This window comes from Corella eumyota, chromosome 6 (assembly GCF_963082875.1).
Source record: "Corella eumyota chromosome 6, kaCorEumy4.1, whole genome shotgun sequence".
Lineage (NCBI taxonomy): Eukaryota > Metazoa > Chordata > Ascidiacea > Phlebobranchia > Corellidae > Corella > Corella eumyota.
This window is the reverse complement of record NC_137495.1, coordinates 1,564,250-1,582,862: the sequence shown is the minus strand read 5'-3', so window position 1 is coordinate 1,582,862 and position 18,613 is coordinate 1,564,250. Positions and strand designations below refer to the sequence as shown.

The following is an 18,613-nucleotide window of genomic DNA, read 5'->3' as shown; positions in this document are numbered from 1 at the left end:
GGTTTTAAAATGAGATCATGGGATCGATTCCTACTATGTTAGGTTAGAGAAATTGCCAAAAATGATACCAACTTTTGTACAGCTTATATAAGGGGTACTATCAGGCTATATATTAAATCAAATCTTCAAGCGTCATACGCATCTTATACCAATGTGGCGGTAAGTATTCATGCTTAGGCTGTTAATTTGATCTTCGCGCGATAATAAATATTTAAAGAAAACATTTCACAAAGCCGCGGGCCTTTGAACTTTTAAATAAAATACTTTGAACCTTTTTAAATAAAAAATAAGTTGTATAAGTATTTAATATACAAAAGTTTCATAACATTTCAATACACCTATGTTTGTGATTTCAAGCAATTCAGGTATCAGAGTATTTAAGATTAGCTTTGCTTTAAAGGTATTTAATAAGTTTGAACATGATATTTCGGAGGAGTTTATGCAAAGATTAAATAATATTTGGGGTATTCCAAATGCTAATTATAAAGATGTACCAGTTTGCTCTAAATTAGACGCCAGAATAATTTTTAACACCAAGTAACAATAAAAAAGTAACCTTTAATCATGGTAAGAACACTTGCTACATATTTTTTTACGTCTACTTCCTGTTTACGTTGGTTTTCACGTGTTAAAATGGAATATAAAAGATATGGCATTACGATTTTAAATTAGTGTTCAAAAAACGAGAAACTAAGCAAAGTGTAACGTTTGTAATTATTTTGTAAATATCGAAGTCCTTTTTTAGATTTAAAAGTGTAGGTGGTTGACTTGTTTATTAATTTCAGTTTTGTTTTATCAGTAAAATTTAAAAACAAAATTATAAATCGCAAAATATAGTTTCTAACTATGTGAAATATCGACCAAAATTAGTTTATGGAATTATTACGTCTTATATTTGGAAAATGAATTTTAAAAAGGAAAATAATAAATGGGATACCTTGGTTGATGTTGGCTGTGGAAGCGGGCAAGCAACTGATCTGCTAGCTCCTTATTTTAACAATGTTTATGGGTTCGATATAAGTAAAAACCAAATAAAAATGGCAAAGTTGTTGCATCTAAACAAAGGTTACCACTTTAAAATTTCAAAAGCTGAAGATTTGCCAATAGAAAATGAAAGTGTCGATTTAGTTTCGTGTTTTGTCCCAACACATTGGTTAGATTACAACAAATTTGTTAAAGAAACATTGAGAGTTTTAAAACCAAATGAAGTAGTTGCCTTATTTAGTTATTTTCCTCTGCACAGCGTAACCCATTTACGAAACAATGGAATGCACAACAAAACAATGGTGAAAGAGGCTTTAGATTTGGTCCACCTATTTCACAGTAAATGTATCAATAACACCCCAGCACTTTATCATATTTTTAACCAAAAATATGACGACATATTTAATAATTTACCTGGTAAAGATAAGACAAGTGATACCTCTGTTATTTTAACCAACAACTGGACGTTGGAAGAGCTAAAGGGCTTTTACAAATCTTATGACGGATATGAAGCTTATGTAAAGGAAAAGACTAAAGAACTTGCCCTAATTGGACAAAAATTTACCATAGAACATGATATATTGGAGGAATTTATGCAAGGATTTAAAAATATTTGGGGTATTCCAAATGCTAATAATAAAGATGTGCAAGTTTGTTTTAAATTAGACACCAGAATAATTTTAAGCACCAAGTAACAAGAAAAAGTAACCTTTACCTATATATCGATAAACTTATCACGTTTTTAATTAGAATTATGGGTTAAACCTGTTTCTGGAACATCACAGTTGCAATGCCAAACATTTTATAAAATCACGTGTTAAAATTTATAGAAGGTTTAAAATCGTGAAATTTTTTTAAAAATTGTGAAAAAAGCCAAATTTATTATTGTAAATATTCTAAGTAAATACCGTGATGTAATCTTTTGTACACTTCACTTTACTACCCGTGGTTTCATGTTTGATTCCCACTGCATTTATACTGAAGCGCTTTTTAAGTAAGAAAGCATCAACAATACAACTTCAAATTAGTCTTTTTAGTTTATGATATCACATAATTTGCTTGATAAATATTATTTCAATTTATCGAAATTGCATTTATCTTTTGTGTTATTTTTTATATATCGTGACAAATAACGTCAACTTTTTAATGAAAAGCTCTCGAGAATCATGAATCATATGTAAGCCCATGCACTAAAATCCAACTTTGTTGTTAATTATAGTAAACGTGACTTTTATCATATGGCTCCTGCTTTGCCGTCTGCTTTTGATTGTGTTGTTTTTTTAAAAGTTCTTGGGTAAACCAAGCATAAAAAAATGCAGTTTTATTACTAAAGGCGATTTAGTCAAGCGTGCTTTTTTCGATATTGAGCTCGTCAAAGGGCCAAATTTAAAGTGGGGCATAGGTTATTTTTTGTTTTATCTTCAAAACTGAATGTGGGTAATTGTTTAAGTTTTTTTAAGGATATTAAGCATGCAAAAATATGAATCGCAAGATATAGTTTCTAACTACGTAAAATATCGACCAAAATTAGTTTATGAAATTGGTTTAATTATTACGTCTTATATGAAGAAAAGTAATCTTAAAAAAGAAAATAATAAATGGGATACGTTGGTTGATGTGGGTTGTGGAAGCGGGCAAGCAACTGATCTGCTAGCTCCTTATTTTAACAATGTTTATGGGTTCGATATAAGTAAAAACCAAATTAAAATGGCAAAGTTAGTGCATCAAAACAAAGGTTACAACTTTAATGTAGCAAGAGCTGAAGATTTGCCAATAGAAAGTAAAAGTGTCGATTTAGTTTCTTGTTCTGTCGCAGCACATTGGTTAGATTACGACAAATTTGTCAAAGAAACATGGAGAGTTTTAAAACCGAATGGAGTAGTTGCCATTTTTACATACTTTACTACCAACAGTGAAACCTATTTAAGAAATGCTGAAATAAAAAGCAAAACAATGATAGAAGATGCTTTAGAATTAGTTCATATATTCCACAGTAAATGTATTAATCATCCTAGAACAATTCATAACATTTTTAATCAAAAATACGACGACATTTTTGATAATTTACCTGGAAAAGATAAGAAAAGTGATACCTCCGTTATTTTAACTAACAACTGGACTTTGGAAGAGCTTAATGGTTTTTATAAATCTTATGACGGATATGAAGCTTACGTGGTCAAAAAAACTAAAGAACTTGCTCTAATTGGACAAGAATTTACCATAGAACATGACATAGTCGAAGAGTTTATGCAAGGATTGAAGAATATTTGGGGTATACCTAACGCTAAGGATAAAGATATCCCAGTTTGCTTTAAATTGAAAACTAAAGTTATGATGAGTAGAAAATAAATAATAAAATGATAATATAGGAAAAAAATTAGTTTGAATGTTTTAAATGCTAATAAACAATGTAATTGTGAAATATTTAAATGTTATGTAATATTTTTAGTTTTTTTAACTAAGAACACTAAATAACAATTTTAAATCGAAATCGAATTTATGATTAAGGATAAACTAATTTAGGCACAAAAAAATAGCGAGTATCAGAGTTGGGGGTTTTTGTAATAAATCGTATTTGGACTTTTGACCTATTTTGTTTAAAACCAACGCGTTTCGATTTTGTTGTTCATAATAGTTGCTGTGCAAGCACTTTCTGTAAGATACACAGTATATAAGCAAGAGTATATAAGACCTTAAACCATGGAGTACAAATCAAGTTATTATTCATAGGTGAACGTACTTGTATTTAAAAGTTCGCTTTTTATCACTTAGTTTATATATTTTTAAACGTGATAATAATATTGTTTATGTTTACATTTCACAAACGGAATGCCTGAGGTTATAAGTTGTAAACAACGGAAATGAAATTTGAAGCTTTAACTAGGAAACATATGGTTTTGTTAATTTAAAACTTTAGGAACTAAAATAGCATTTGTTTGTCTAATCTGCTAGTATAAAGTTTTAAGTCATTAAATTGATTTTGTCATTTTTTCGCGTCGCATTGTTGTAATATTAATTGTATATCGTATTTATTATTTACTTTTATCAATGCGCGAAAAACTAAAATAAAAAAAAAAAGTAAAAAAATTACTATAAAACAAATATTAAAAAAAGTTTTTATGTTTTAAATTAACTAACTTACCTAAAAATTTTATGATATTATTATTTTTTATAGAATATAGATTAGAAGATATCATTTTCAATATTTTCTGTTTCTTTTTATTCTTAAAGTTTAAGTAAGAATGGGTTCAAATGGTGATGGGGGCCCAATATTAACCAAATATGAACAATCTGTAGCCGAACTAAACTCAGATACGGTTCAAATTAACCTTGCTAATCAAAAGTCAAAAGAAGCCATGATCAAATCTGCAGAAGCAAGTCACCCTCAAATTAAACTTTACAAACGTCGATTTGTTATTATGGGAATATTCTGTCTATACTCCATGTCCAGTGCTTTCCAATGGATTGAATATGCAATTATCACAAACATCATTCTTGCCTACTATAAAGACTCAACAGACCTGGCGATAGCATGGACTTCATTAATATACATGTTGTCGTATATTCCATTAATGTTTGTAGCAACTTGGATGCTGGACAACTGGGGTTTAAGAAAAACTTTGTTATTTGGAGCAACCTTTAATGCAGTTGGAGCCTTGTTAAAAATTCCAAGTGTGGATCCAAATTTATTTGCTCTTTCCTTCGCAGGTAAATTTAAATAATGGAAAATATAAATTTAATATTTAAATTGTTATAGTAAACATTACAATTTATAAATATATGCTCTAATTAATATTTTATAAGCTATATTAGTAACTTTTACTTACGATTAATATGTAAAAAATATAATAAAAGTAACCAAATTGTTTTGGATTTTTTTACAGCTGTGAATATGTTATAAATTAATTTGATATTTTTAGGCCAAACAATAGCAGCTTGTGCCCAGTCTTTTATTCTTGAAATTCCTCCCAAAATTGCTTCATTGTGGTTTGGTCCCAAAGAGGTTTCCACAGCAACAGCAGTTGGCGTTTTTGGTAATCAGGTAATTTAAACATTTTTTAAATAAAAGTTAAAATTTAAATCCTACATTTGAAAATGAATATTTTTTGCACCATCTTGGGTTTGAATCTTAGATATTATTTTACAAACTTTAATAATTTTATCATCTTTTGTTTATTTTTTGATGTTTTTGTTTTATTAACTCTATTTGTATATTTCTTGTATATTCAATTTGTTACATAGTCTGTTAGGGTAATTACAATTTCCTGTTTTGCTGTATTTCAATACACACTAATATTAGTGCACTCAATATGTATATAGTATGTAGCTATGTTTGAAGGTCATTTTATTATACTAAAATAATTTTACATTACTGTACATGTACATTTATTTAATCTTTAAAATTTAAATAAAGCAATTCTAATTAGGGTATTTATTTATTATTAAAAAATCTTGCTTATCATTTATGGAAAAAGATTTAACTATAATTTAATAGATGCAAAACTTTAATGGTTTAAATATGTCAAGTATAAACAGACATGTCATGGTTAAGACAATATTGATCATCTGCCATAAGTTATGTTAATTAATTACCTTATGCCCCTGAGACTGTTAAGTTAATTTAATAATTGAATTTTCTTGTTTTATAACTGTAACAATGTATTTTGTTAATCTGTTAATCAATTTTAAAGGGGAGTTTAATTAGGTCAAATATCAGCTTAAAAAAGTTAAATTTATATGGATAATACATAAAGCATATTTAGATCAAAAATTGTATTTTTTTTAATTTTTTTATTTTGTTTTCACATTTTATTTTATTTTAATCAAGTTTTAATTTGGAAAGTTTGTTGTTGTTGATCTGAAATATTTTATTGATTGATGGGTTGAACATTAAAGTTTGACTTGTTTTGTGTTTGGTTAGTAGTAAAATTAACGAGTTGTGTATTTACTCTCTCGTTAAATCCTTGTTTGTGAGCCATAAATCCTAAGTTTCGGTTCAATTTTAAGGCGTTGAAATGGGAAAAACAAAGTCTTAAAATAGGTCAGGTTTCCAAAATTTGGTGATAAAATCCGATTTAAAATTGGTATAAGGTGCTATAAAAACAATGTTTTTACTAAAGCTTCCATTCCATTTATTTGATAAGCATAATAAAATCGTAAATACACAAATAACAATTTTCAAAAAGTCCTGGAAACTTTCCATTATTTAAATTAAGTTGAACTTTGTATTTTATGTGGTTTTGGATTTGTTGAAAACTTTTGGACTTCAGGACCTTTAGACTTTGGCCTTTACCTTTAATCCATACTTCTATTGTTTGCTCAAGAAAAATCCTTTTCAAGAAAACAATCAATCTGTAACCTCAACATATTGCAAAAAATATTAAAATTTATAGCTTTAGTTTGTCATCTTCGAATGAAAATGGTGTCATTTAACACAAATGGACTTTGATTGTTTAAAATAAGTATTTAAGAAATTAAATCCAAAATTTTTTTTTTCTTTTTAAAGCCTAACCAATTTGTTTATTTTCGTTTAAAAATTCAGAATTTCCAAAGCATTTAAAAACCTTCTTTATTTATTCTACAGCTTGGAGTAGCTCTGGGGTTCTTGATTCCTCCGATCTTGGTTCCAAACTCGGAGGACATGGATGAAGTGGCAGCCGGACTTCGCGTCCTCTTTATTTCTTCAGCAGCTGTTTGTACTATTGTCGTATTTCTTATTTTTTTCGGTAATTAAAAATTTTGTGCTTCAGGTTTTTTTGTTGTATACTAATAAGGGTGTGGAAGCAGAAAAACAATTTTAAATTTAACAATTAATAAATAACTAATTAATTAAAATTGTTCTAATAAACATAAATAAAGTTTAGGAAATTTTTTTAATTAGTATTATTTGTGTATATTAATACATCCAATGTTTGCAAATATGTAGGGCCAAAGTTATTATAACTTTTTTGTGCAACTGTATTTTTAACATCATTCTTCTATTTTTAACTTAACCAACTTTTAAATATTTTCCAGTAATCAGAGACACTCCTCCCTTACCACCAAGCAGAGCAAGACTGGCTTCAACTTTTGCTGAGAATGAAAACCAAGCAAATCATTCCTCATTTAATAATTATAAAAGATCAATCTTTTCTTTGGTTAAAAATGTTCCATTTATGTTGCTAGTAATAACATATGGTAAGTAGAGTTACAAACTTTAATACAATTTTAAAGTGTATTTATAAGTGTAATAATAAATGTTTTAAGACTCATTTTTGTATCAAAATTAAATTTTACAAAAATCTTTACAAAATTGGTAGACTTTAAAAATTGTATTTTGTTTAATGCAGTTCATAAATGGATTTAAATTTTACTATATACTAAATTTGCAAAGTTTGTTGTAATTTTTTTTAGGAATTAATTGTTGATGTTTTTCTAGGAATAAACACTGGAACATATTATGCTATTGGAACTTTGTTGAACCCAATACTATTGAACTACCATAAAGTAAATATAAAAATTTCCATCTTTGTAAATTAAAAAAATATTTTTTAGCAACTAATAAATTATTTAACCAAAATTTTGAGAAACCACTTTTGTGAAATTGATCTTTTGATTTTTTTGAACCTTAATCAATAAAAAATAATAGAATAATTAATAATTAATGAGAATTTAGTTTGCCTTTTGATAGGTAAAATTTTAAAATAATTATCTTGTTTGGTTTTAAGATAAGAGATTCAACTACTGGCCACTTGAACTAATTTTTATCTAAACCAAACACTCTTTGCATTCGTAATTTAGTCCATTAAAAGTAGTTAATGGTTAGCCACATATTTTTATTGGTTGTTGCAAACAAAATTTGGTTACTTTTTTAGAAGATTATTTAAAAAAAAATTGAAATATTTTGAATTTTAGAATGCAGAACAACAAATTGGTCAAATTGGTTTAACCATGGTTGTAGCTGGCCTTGCTGGTTCGGTGATCTGTGGTTTTTTTCTGGATAAAACTAAGTTGTACAGGTATATATATTTGACCTTTTATTAAGTCTTTCAGTACATTTTTCACTGCTTAGTATTGGCAGTTCCTTTTCTGGGTAGTCCATGTGATGAAGTGGTCAGAATACTTGGCTTCACTACATGAGGTCCTTGGTTCGATTCCGACTGGTTCTATGCTAGTGGTTAAAACACTTGGTTTCTCTTACATATTTGTTTTGTTTAATTTTTACTAATAAATACTGCAGTGCCATTAAGTAAGACGCTTTAAACGGTACAAACTCCTGCTAAGGCAACATTTAATCAGTAGTTTAATTTTGAGCCCAAAAAAAATTAAATATTTTACAACTAAAACTGTTAATGTTTTTTTAAGATTAACAACCATTGGAATTTATTTCCTGTCCATGGCTTTTATGTTTGTTTTTACTTTTACTTTGAGCGTTAAACTTCTATGGTTGGATTATATCACTATTGGTTTGCTAGGGTAAGTAGAATATAAGGTTTTAGGTAAAAACTTTATCTTTTATTAAATTTTTTTGGTAACTTGTATTGATATGTTTTTATGTATGATACTATCGTATATTACGTCACAATAGTTTCTTTATGACGGGCTACCTTCCGATTGGTTTCGAATTTGGAGCGGAATTAACTTTTCCAGAATCTGAGGCAACGTCATCAGGTCTTCTTAACGTTTCAGCACAAGTAAGTAACAAGTTAACAAAAAAAAACAAAGATAAACCAAAACATTTTGAAAATCAAAAACTCATTAGCAATACCTATTTAACTTTCATAGTTTTAACAAATTTACCATAACGATTTCTAATTGATATAACAATAATGCTACGGAAAAAAAACGGTATCAATTTTATGTTTTGAACATGCCGTAAATATTAATATCTATGTTATGCTAGTGTAGTATATTATGTCACCAAACCAACAATTGATTATTCCTTCAGTTGTTTTATTATTTTAGGTTTTTGGAATCCTTTTTACTTTGGTTGCTCAAGAAATGTTGAAAGCTTTTGGGACGTTGGAAGCAAACTTGTTTATGTCGATCGCCTTGTTTGTGGGAACTATTATGACAGGTACATCACTTTCTATGACATCACAAACACAATTATATTACCAAGAGCATAACTGTAACATTAAATATTTTTGTTTATCTATTTTTGTTTGTTTTTTTTAATGGGGTTTTGAAAAAATTCTTCACAACTTATAAAACTTAAAGTTAGTTCGTAAATTGCTTCATTAAATTTTAATGGAACGGATATCGTGGCTCGATAGCACAAAAGGTTTAATTCAAAAAATGCTGGTCATCATGTGTTTTGACTTTCAAACTATTTAATTAGGATTGATCTGAAATGAATTTGTTGCGTCCGTGCTTCTATTTTTAGACAAATTCTGATGATTTGTACACCATGGTTTGCATAATTAATCTGCAATAGCTCCTACTAACCAAAAACGCGCGTTTTTTTCTAAACAATTCGTAGAAAACATTGCCAATTTTTTCGTACGATTTAAATGTAAGATTTTCAGAATATTGATTTTTAAATTTAATTTTTTTTTGATTTCAGCTTTAATAAAATCTGATCTTCGTCGGCAAAGAGCAGAGAAAGTGGAAAGGGTAAGTTAAACTTGATTTAATAAAAAATACTTGATGTTAAACTAAACACTGTCATATTTTTTACATTTATTTATCCTCGATGCGGGAAGGTCGACTTTACAGCATAAACATAGAGTAACATCAGTTTCCCCTACCCAGTCTCAAGTTAACTTTGCTAGTTTGGGATATTATAGATTATAATTACTTGATAATTATAAGCTGCTTTGGCTTTTGAATTTTTGTGATTGATATTTTAAAATGTAGAAAGGCCAAACATGGTGTAAAATTTGTTCTTCTAACCCAGTCTTTTTTTTGTATATATCTTTATTCTTGATGTGGGAAAGTCGAATGCGCGACTTAAACATAGAGTAACATCAGTTACTCTGATCCAGTCTCAAGTTGTCTGTGGCAGTTTGGGATATTATATAGATTATAATTGCCTGGTAATTATGCTGCTGATTAAGTGCTGGCTCAGCAGGAGTGTATACCGTTTATAACGCCTTACTCAAGGACGCTACAGCATAAGATCAGTGGGGATTGAACCCACGACCTCATGGTGGTGTAGCAAGTGTTCTTACCACTAGACCACGCTGCCGGTCTTAAGTTGACTTTGGAAGTTAGGAATGTTATTAAATATATTTGCCCGTCAACTAGTATGCCAAATCGTTTTTTAATTTTTTTCGACTAATATCTTTAAATGTAAATAATCTTGTGATTTAATTTAGAAATAATTTTTTTCCAGGAACTTGAATCGACAAGTGATCCAATTCCTTTGCTTACCAACGTCACAAATGGCCACAACAGCAATAACTCAAACAACTTGACGTCACAGCCTATGACGTCAGAGATCAATGACGCCGAAGATGATGACGAACAACTTGTTCGTATGACGTCAACATCGTCATGTTACAGTACCGGGGGGTATTAACCAAATTTTATTTTTCTGAGTTTTATTTTTGGTGACGTCAGCTTTAGCAAGTATTTTATGACGTCATACATTTTAAAGTTAGTTCAGGTATGTGATCGTGACGTCATTTGACGTCATTGCGAAATTGGATATAACGTACTATTCGAAGTCAACATTTACATGTACGTGACGTCAACAGTTAGAAATGTTGTGCTTACATGACGTCATCATTTTATTGTTGTTATAAATTTTATTTTCTATGCATTGAATAATGGTTGAAAAGTGTTATTTTTAGTTCTTTAAAATTTTAGGATTTCACAATTTTAATTTTAACGAAATTTTAATTTTTGAAACGCCGTTTTATCTGTTTTGATCAACATTTTAAATTTTATAATTTTAGTTTTAAACTATCTTTATTTTCCCTTTTCTTTATCTATCTTAAGGTTTAAAGTTTAAGATTTTACAATTTTAATTTCAACAAAATCTGAATTTTTAACGCGCAGTTTTAGCTGTTTTGATCAATATTTTAAAACTATCTCCATTTTACTTTTGTTTTTACTTCATCTATCTTCAGGTTCGTTTTTGAAGGGTATTTTGTTTCTTTACGTTTCAACATAATTATCATAACTGTCTTAATTCTTAAAACACCATCCGTTTGTTCTTTTGAGATTATTCTTAAAGCCAAATTTAAATTGTGTGCTATATTGTGCTTAATTACCAAAATAAGTCTTTCAATATGTTGTACTCTATCTCAAGCAAGCTGTTAAGCCTATCAGGGTTTAAATGTAGTTTCTAAATATGGCAAAATATTCATGTGTCGATTTATATGTTTGCGCTTGTAATTACTTAACCAATGTATCGCCATTTTTCGAATTGTTATCAGTTCAATATACTTGCTCGGTTGAAATATAATTGTACTTCCAAATTTAGTCACTTTTACTTAAATAAAATATAAACCTACATTCGTGTATACTTGCCCATGGTATATTTAAATTGTTTATAATATTGGAGAATATTTTTTCAAGGTTATGTGGTGTTTTTTTAAGCAAAACTTTTTAATTAGAAACCAGCAAATGTTGGCATTTTTGAGGATAAATTTCAGTTTAACAGGTCACGTGACTTGTGTCCTATTTTGGACATAGGTTACAACATAGTCCAGTTATTTCACGTGCAAACTGCAGCTGTTGTTGTTGTTTTAATTTTAAGTTTTAATATTCGTTTTATTTAATTTTTTTACTGTTAGGTGTATATTTGCAAACAACAGTGTTATATGTTTGGATTATATACGTTAGTACGCCTATAGACTGCTCACTTTTTTCTAAATATTACGTTAAAATAAAGTTTAAAAAATCGTAGTTTTTTTGTCAATTGCTGGTATTTAAAAGTCGGAAAGCTCTATACTACTGATAATGGTTTAATGATTTACATTTTTCATACAATGTATTAAAGAAAATAAATATAATCAGTTATTTTGTTAGTGAATAGATGCATTGAAAAGGGAATGGCAAAATGGCTTCTTTAAACATTTTACTAAAACGACCGTCTCAACTAATAAATTCCTATCGATATTTGACTTGTACTGGATGTAAATTACAAAACCAAACTACCCTACCAGATAAGAAGAAACAGTCTATTTGGGAATGGAAAATACCACAAGGTTATGATACCAACATTAAAGTAAAGAACAGTTACCAATCCTTGGGATCAAGAAAAACACGGCTATCAGCTCCTTTAATTATTAAAGATCCAAAGTGTATTACATGGTATTCTTGTGGACCTACTGTATATAGTAGTTCCCATATTGGCCATGCTGTTTCTTATATTAGATTTGATGCAATCAGAAGAATATTAACTGATTATTTTGGGTATAAAGTTAATATGGTGATGGGTATAACGGATATTGACGATAAGATTATAGCAAGAGCTAATCTGTTGGGCAAAGAGTTTTTGGAATTGGCGAAAAAATATGAAATTGAATTTAAAGAAGACTTGGAATTATTAAATGTTTTTCCACCCTCTATGTTTATAAAAGTAAGTGATGTCTTACCCCAAATTATGACATTTATTGACCGCCTACTTAAAAATGGGTATGCTTATGAATCAGGTAACGGTAATGTTTGGTTTGATATTGATAAGTTTACTTCACAAGAGCGTTTGAACCCACATCAAGAAGAATATATCAGCACTGAAGTTTATGAGTTGGAGACACATAAACCGAAAAATGAAAAAAGGGGTTATCGGGATTTTGCGCTCTGGAAAAAGGCGAAACCGGGTGAGCCTTACTGGGAGACCCCGTGGGGGAATGGAAGACCAGGCTGGCATGTCGAGTGTTCAACCATTTCGAGCTTAGTGTTTGGCAATCATATTGATATCCACACTGGAGGTTGTGATCTACGTTTTCCACATCATGAATGTGAGATCTTTCAATCAGAGGCATACCATGGCTGCGAACCATGGGTTAATTACTTCTTACACACTGGTAAGCTTATGTCAAAAGGCTCCAATAGTAAAATGTCAAAATCTCTTGGCAATGTAATTACAATTCGTGAGTTTTTAAGGGACATGACTGCTGATCATTTGAGATATATTTCACTTTGTTCTAATTGGTTTGATGATGTAGAATATTCTGAAGAAATTATTGAAGAATCGAAGGCGTATATTCAATTTATTCAAGGTGTTTTAGTAAGATGTCAACAGTATATACAAGGTGGAATTTCTGGGAATATTAATTCTGTTGATGTAGAGAAACTGATTGATATTTGTAAAACTAAAACTGATAAATATTATCGTGAAAATTTTGACACTGCTAAAGTTCTTAAAGAGTTAATGAAGCTATCTCAAGCAATTTCAAAAATGTTTAAATTTGAATTTCAACTGGATGAAACTGGAATGACAGAAATAAGGGATTCAACTTGTATAACAAAAGTTTTACTTTATTTAACTGAATCTTTTGAACAACTTGGGTTTGAAAGTATGGCACCAACGTTTGTTAACATGAAGCACATTTCAGGACAATCTACAAATCCTGTAATATCTAATACTGACACATCTAAATATGATACCCTATTAAATGACTATGCTAAATTTCGGAATTTAGTAAAAGGTCTTGCTACTGATTTAAACACAGATGAGCCTGTGGATATAAATGAGTTAAAGAAAAAGATATTTGCATTAACTGATATTGCAAGAGACGATTTTAAAAAACGAAATCTGGATATTAAAGATGATATTACGAATGCCAATAAATTTCATATCACACATGCAACTTTTAAAAAGAAAAAGGACAAAAAGAAAAAGCAAAAGGATTAAAATATTTGCTGTTAAAAAAGCTTTTGCATTAAATATTATTGTTTATTGATTATCAACCACCTTTTATATATTAAATATATTTAATTTAACGTTATCAATTGCTAATTTAAATTTTTTTTTAAAGCTTATTTAATTACAGCATATAATTTTGTAAAGTGTTTGTTTAAAATGTTTAGTTTAGGTTTTTTAAGATATTTTTGGTAAATGGAAAACACTAATAATAGTTTAAGTACTTGCCTAATTTGTGGATACCAAACTTCTACTGAATCTGATTTGGAATCCCATTTAAAATTTGTTCACTCCAGTGTTGCCAACTCTTGTCCATTTTGTCCATTTTCATCAGAAAGTGTTGAAGATTTGCAAACTCATGTGACAACCCTGCATTCTGATGAACTGAAGACCCCGACAAAAAGTATTTAAAAGTAAAAATTTTAGACAAAAATGGTATTATAAATATGATAAAAAGTAAAATTTATTATTTTAGTTGAGGAATAAAATTAAATTAATATTTGAAAATTTTTTTTTAGAAGATACCTCAGAAATTGCTACCACATCAGATGTTGAAGCTCTAGAATCATGTTGTCCAATTTGTGACAAGAAATATGAAACAACATTTCTTACCCAGCATATTGAGTTACATTTTATTGGACAAGAAGATGAAATAAAAAGCTTTCCTGAAAAAGGTAGATATTTAATATGCTGTTTTCATTATATAATGTTGGTTGATAGCAGACCCTATGGTTGGGATTTTAATTGTTGTTATAAGGTTGCAACTCTTAACTATATTTGCTTGTAATGATTTACCTGTGCACCACAATCAGCAGTTTTTATTTATTTTGAAAGTATATCATTTGCACATACAATGTTAAGCTGCAATATATATTTGCATGAAAAAAATTTATGTTTATGAGGAAAAAATGCTGTATTTGTATCAAATAATTCTTGTTTTAGCAAAGATTTAACCAAGTCTATATTTTGAATATTTTTTAGACTTACAGCCAGGCTGTAGCACACAACCAAGTTTAAGCACTTCTAATGATAACGTGAATACAGATGCGGATGCTATAATTGCTAAACGTAAGTAGAAAAAAATAAACAAATGTTTGTCTCAGAGAAATATATGTAAATATAGGACTGCAAATATGCAAAAAAATTTCTCACTTTAAATCGTTTTACGTTGTTTTTTTAGAGTTTGATTTGGCAGAAATGAAAAAAATTCAGGAAGAGAAATTCTCCAAACACAAAGCAGAGGAAATTGAGTTTAAAAAGTTGCAAGAAAAATATAATTTTAACCCAAATGATAAAGTAAGTTTTAAGCAACAGGCATTTAAGAATATGGAGAAGTCAATGGGAAGAAAAAAACTTTCAACCGCTGAATACTATGAGTAAGTTGTAATTATAGAAATATTTTTTTTTTGTTTATTTATGCATAAACTTTTATAAAATTATTAATTGAGTTAAAAAGTTTATCTTTTTATCTTTTTGTGTATAGTTGTTTTTAAACTTAATTCTAAGTGTAATAAGGGCATTAGTCCGCAATAAAAGTAGTTTTCAAATAACCCTATACTTAAACATTAGAACAAATATATTTACTTACAGCAAAAAATTTACGATGCTTGAAAAACTATCAGAAGGAATAGATGATGGTTTGACGTTAACAACCAACATTCTACCTCAACTTTCAGCTTCATTACTCAACTTTAATGACAAAAATACAATGTGGTTAACATGTAATAATGTTGATCATTACTCTAGTGGGTATGGAGATAGTGGCTGGGGTTGTGGGTTTAGAAATATTCAAATGTTGCTAAGTTCTTTGATGAACATTACTAAGTACAAGGAATTATTAAACAGCAAACTTAATGGTAAATTTAATTTAATTTTGTATTTTTTTTCTATGTAAATGTTAACAAACTTTACTAACATGTTAATTAATTACATATAAAAACAATTATTATAACATATATATATATATAGGTGATAAACATTTATAGTTATTTTTATATTACTTTAAACTACTACTTAGTTCTAGTTTTCTGATTTTCTGTAGTTCATTTAACAAGGTAGTATTCCATCTATACCCAAACTTCAAGACCTAATAGAACAAGCCTGGGGTGTTGGGTTTGATCCCAGAGGTAAGGATCAATTGGAAGGTAAATTAACAAACACAAGGAAGTGGATTGGAGCCACAGAAGTTTTTAGTTTACTTTCAAGTTTTGGTTTTCATTGTGAGATTGTGGATTTCCATAAGTAAGTGTGTTAACTGAATAAAGTAATTGCGTTAAGTCATGAATTCATTTTTATTTTTAATTTTTTATAGGTAAATTTTATTTGCTTCACTAAAAAAGTACATAAATGTAATTTGATTTATTTATTACTTGTTTAAGGTATTCTAATCCAACTAACAGAACCCATCCTTTATTTTTTAAATGGATTTTTGAATACTTTTACAATAGTTCTAATCCTACAGGTATAAATTAAAGTTTAAAAGTTGTGTGTAATATCTCTATAATTTTTCAAACCTTTGTACATGAATGTCAAAATGTGGATGACATTTTTGAACTCTTTTTTGTAATACAGACACTAACAATCAAACAAGATTTTATAATCTTAATCTACCCTGTTTATATCTCCAACATGATGGTCATAGTAGAAGTATTGTAGGTGTCCAAGTCAATTTAACAAACAATCAAGTTACTCACCTTCTTGTATTTGATCCTGGCATTTCAAAATCTAAAATTCAATCTTCAGTAAGTAGTTTTCCAGCAACATTAATATGAATTCTAGCTGAAATTTTTTTTTAATATTACAAACAGTTTTTATTTTGTTATGATCATATGTTTATTTTGGTTTAGATAAAAGGTACAAAGAATTCTACTAGCCTACCTAAATTATTTCTTAAAAAAATCAACAATTTTAAACATTTACAATATCAAATTGTCGCTGTTGTTGGTATAGCTTCAGAAGAACAGTTTGAAAAACAAAAATGTGTTGATAATCTTTCTACAAGGATACCTTAATTTTTACCTCCAAATAAATGCAATTAGGGCGTAAGAACAAGTTAGTTTGAAATATGCATTTGTTTTCTTTTTCTATACAATTAATATATGCTTGATTTCGTTAATAAACTATTCTCTGTATTACTACTAGGAATTTGTTTTCCAAAAAAGTTGCTATGTCCTAAAATCAATATTTTAATTATTGATTTAAGCTTGCCTATTCGTTTATTAATTTTTATTAAGTTATGAGGACAATTAATAAAAGGAGGTAATAATATTCAAAACAATAAACAAAAGTGTTTACTTTCGGGCGCGTGTTTATTATTATTTAAAATAATAAAGAACAAAACAATAAATAAGTTTACCCAAAAATAAAAAATTTTAGGCTCATATTAAGGCTAAAATAAGTTTGTTTTCTACTAAACTTATATTTAATATCGTTTTACACTAACTGGTTTAAGTCATTGAGCCTTTAAAAGTGTTTGGGGTTAATTTTTTGGCTTGCAATTACGTTAATATTACAGCCTATAAACAAGGTCAAAAATAGTGTTGTAGATACACCAACAAATGTAATCTTTTTAGGTTTGTTTTGATAAAAGGAAGCAGTTATGGATTACAAAGAAATTGATTTAAAGCCCTCAGAAATACAGTTCATGCAGTCTTCGATTTGCAGTTACTTTAGTTGTGGCCGTTCGGTTAACAAAACAATTCGAAAAATCCTGAACGGGATCAATGACGTCGAAGATATTCCTATAATAAGGGTGACCAAAATAGACGGACATTATGTTGCCTTTGATAACCGAAGATTATACGTTTTTCGGGTTCTAGAATATGAAGGATTTTTAGATTGGATTTCTGTGAATGTGGTATCGTCAAGCCGTTTTAGAAGTTCGCAGTTTACGACAAAAAACGGAGGCAAGAAGATAACAGTACGGGGAGATATTACTATGAACCACTCTTGGTACCTTGAGTACGATTCCAGTTACAGGTAAATAAGAAAAAAAACTCTTGCAACAGTTTCATTTTTTATATTTTAACGTTTTTTTACCTGTTACTGCTAGAAATGGTAGCTGATTCTGGCAACTCTGATTCTGACGATTCTGTTGCAGACTTGGAGGAACCTATTAAAGTCTGCATCAGTAATGGAAAGATTTCTTGTACGAGTAACGGAAAGAAAGTCGACATGAACAATGTTGATTATATATGTATGGATAGTGGCGGGGTTTATGTTAAGAAAATTAAGCAAAGGTAAAAAAACATATTGCCATTTTCTGTTTGGTTTCTTGAGAGTTTGTGCGTTTTATCGTTCTTTTTTATTTTATTAGATTGTCACTTTTATGTTTTTCTTTCTTATTTTAAGCACAAATTTTGACTTGTTTGTGTTTTACTTTATAATGATAAAGTTTTATTTAAATGTATTTATATTTTCAAGGTTTGTAACATTCTATTTTATAATACCAACGAAGGCTTATCTTAAAGCATGTATTTATAATGCTTACGCTAAGTTCTTTTATTAAGGCCGAACTAGGAAAACAGCGTAGGATTTATTCTAAAATTTTCGAAAAGGCATTTACTTCTATACATTGTAATTAAATTGTATATATATCGTAAAACTTTATTTTGTCAGAGAGTCCTAAATTAAAATTTTTCGGGAATGTGTTTACACAAGCCATAAGCGAAGTAAATATTTAGAATGTAGCCATGAATAAAACCGTTATTTACGACGTGTGCTCACAACTAGGTTTAAAAATTTATTGTAAGAAATTATTTACTAAATTGTTCGATAAGTGAGTTAGGTTATTGACTTTAAATTATATTTAAATGCGACTTAAATTTAAAA

The 18,613-nt window shown here is 28.7% G+C and overlaps 5 protein-coding genes across 5 annotated transcripts; all 5 read left to right on the top strand.

Annotated features, from left to right (window-relative positions):
- Positions 1–902: 902 nt before the first annotated feature.
- LOC145755299 (putative methyltransferase DDB_G0268948) lies at positions 903–1,679 on the top strand. Its single transcript, XM_082571526.1, has 2 exons — positions 903–1,323; positions 1,408–1,679. The coding sequence occupies exons 1-2, from the start codon at positions 903–905 to the stop codon at positions 1,677–1,679; spliced, it is 693 nt and encodes a 230-aa protein (XP_082427652.1).
- A 672-nt stretch (positions 1,680–2,351) lies between these two features.
- Positions 2,352–4,066, top strand: LOC145756071 (putative methyltransferase DDB_G0268948). Its single transcript, XM_082572309.1, has one exon. It carries the CDS (start codon positions 2,455–2,457, stop codon positions 3,331–3,333), a length of 879 nt encoding a protein of 292 aa, XP_082428435.1. The 5' UTR covers positions 2,352–2,454; the 3' UTR covers positions 3,334–4,066.
- Positions 4,067–4,142: 76 nt separating this feature from the next.
- On the top strand, positions 4,143–11,419 carry LOC145756070 (choline/ethanolamine transporter flvcr2a-like). The gene is made up of 11 exons (XM_082572308.1): positions 4,143–4,692; positions 4,905–5,026; positions 6,569–6,710; positions 7,000–7,161; positions 7,403–7,470; positions 7,879–7,982; positions 8,329–8,439; positions 8,552–8,657; positions 8,929–9,040; positions 9,530–9,579; positions 10,301–11,419. The coding sequence occupies exons 1-11, from the start codon at positions 4,227–4,229 to the stop codon at positions 10,484–10,486; spliced, it is 1,629 nt and encodes a 542-aa protein (XP_082428434.1). The 5' UTR covers positions 4,143–4,226; the 3' UTR covers positions 10,487–11,419.
- Positions 11,420–11,660: 241 nt separating this feature from the next.
- Positions 11,661–13,950, top strand: LOC145754813 (putative cysteine--tRNA ligase, mitochondrial). The gene has a single exon (XM_082570938.1). It carries the CDS (start codon positions 11,975–11,977, stop codon positions 13,772–13,774), a length of 1,800 nt encoding a protein of 599 aa, XP_082427064.1. The 5' UTR covers positions 11,661–11,974; the 3' UTR covers positions 13,775–13,950.
- Positions 13,950–16,820, top strand: LOC145754814 (zinc finger-containing ubiquitin peptidase 1-like). The gene is made up of 9 exons (XM_082570940.1): positions 13,950–14,186; positions 14,302–14,457; positions 14,765–14,851; positions 14,964–15,159; positions 15,374–15,639; positions 15,838–16,024; positions 16,162–16,244; positions 16,355–16,524; positions 16,630–16,820. The coding sequence occupies exons 1-9, from the start codon at positions 13,979–13,981 to the stop codon at positions 16,792–16,794; spliced, it is 1,518 nt and encodes a 505-aa protein (XP_082427066.1). The 5' UTR covers positions 13,950–13,978; the 3' UTR covers positions 16,795–16,820.
- Positions 16,821–18,613: the final 1,793 nt, after the last annotated feature.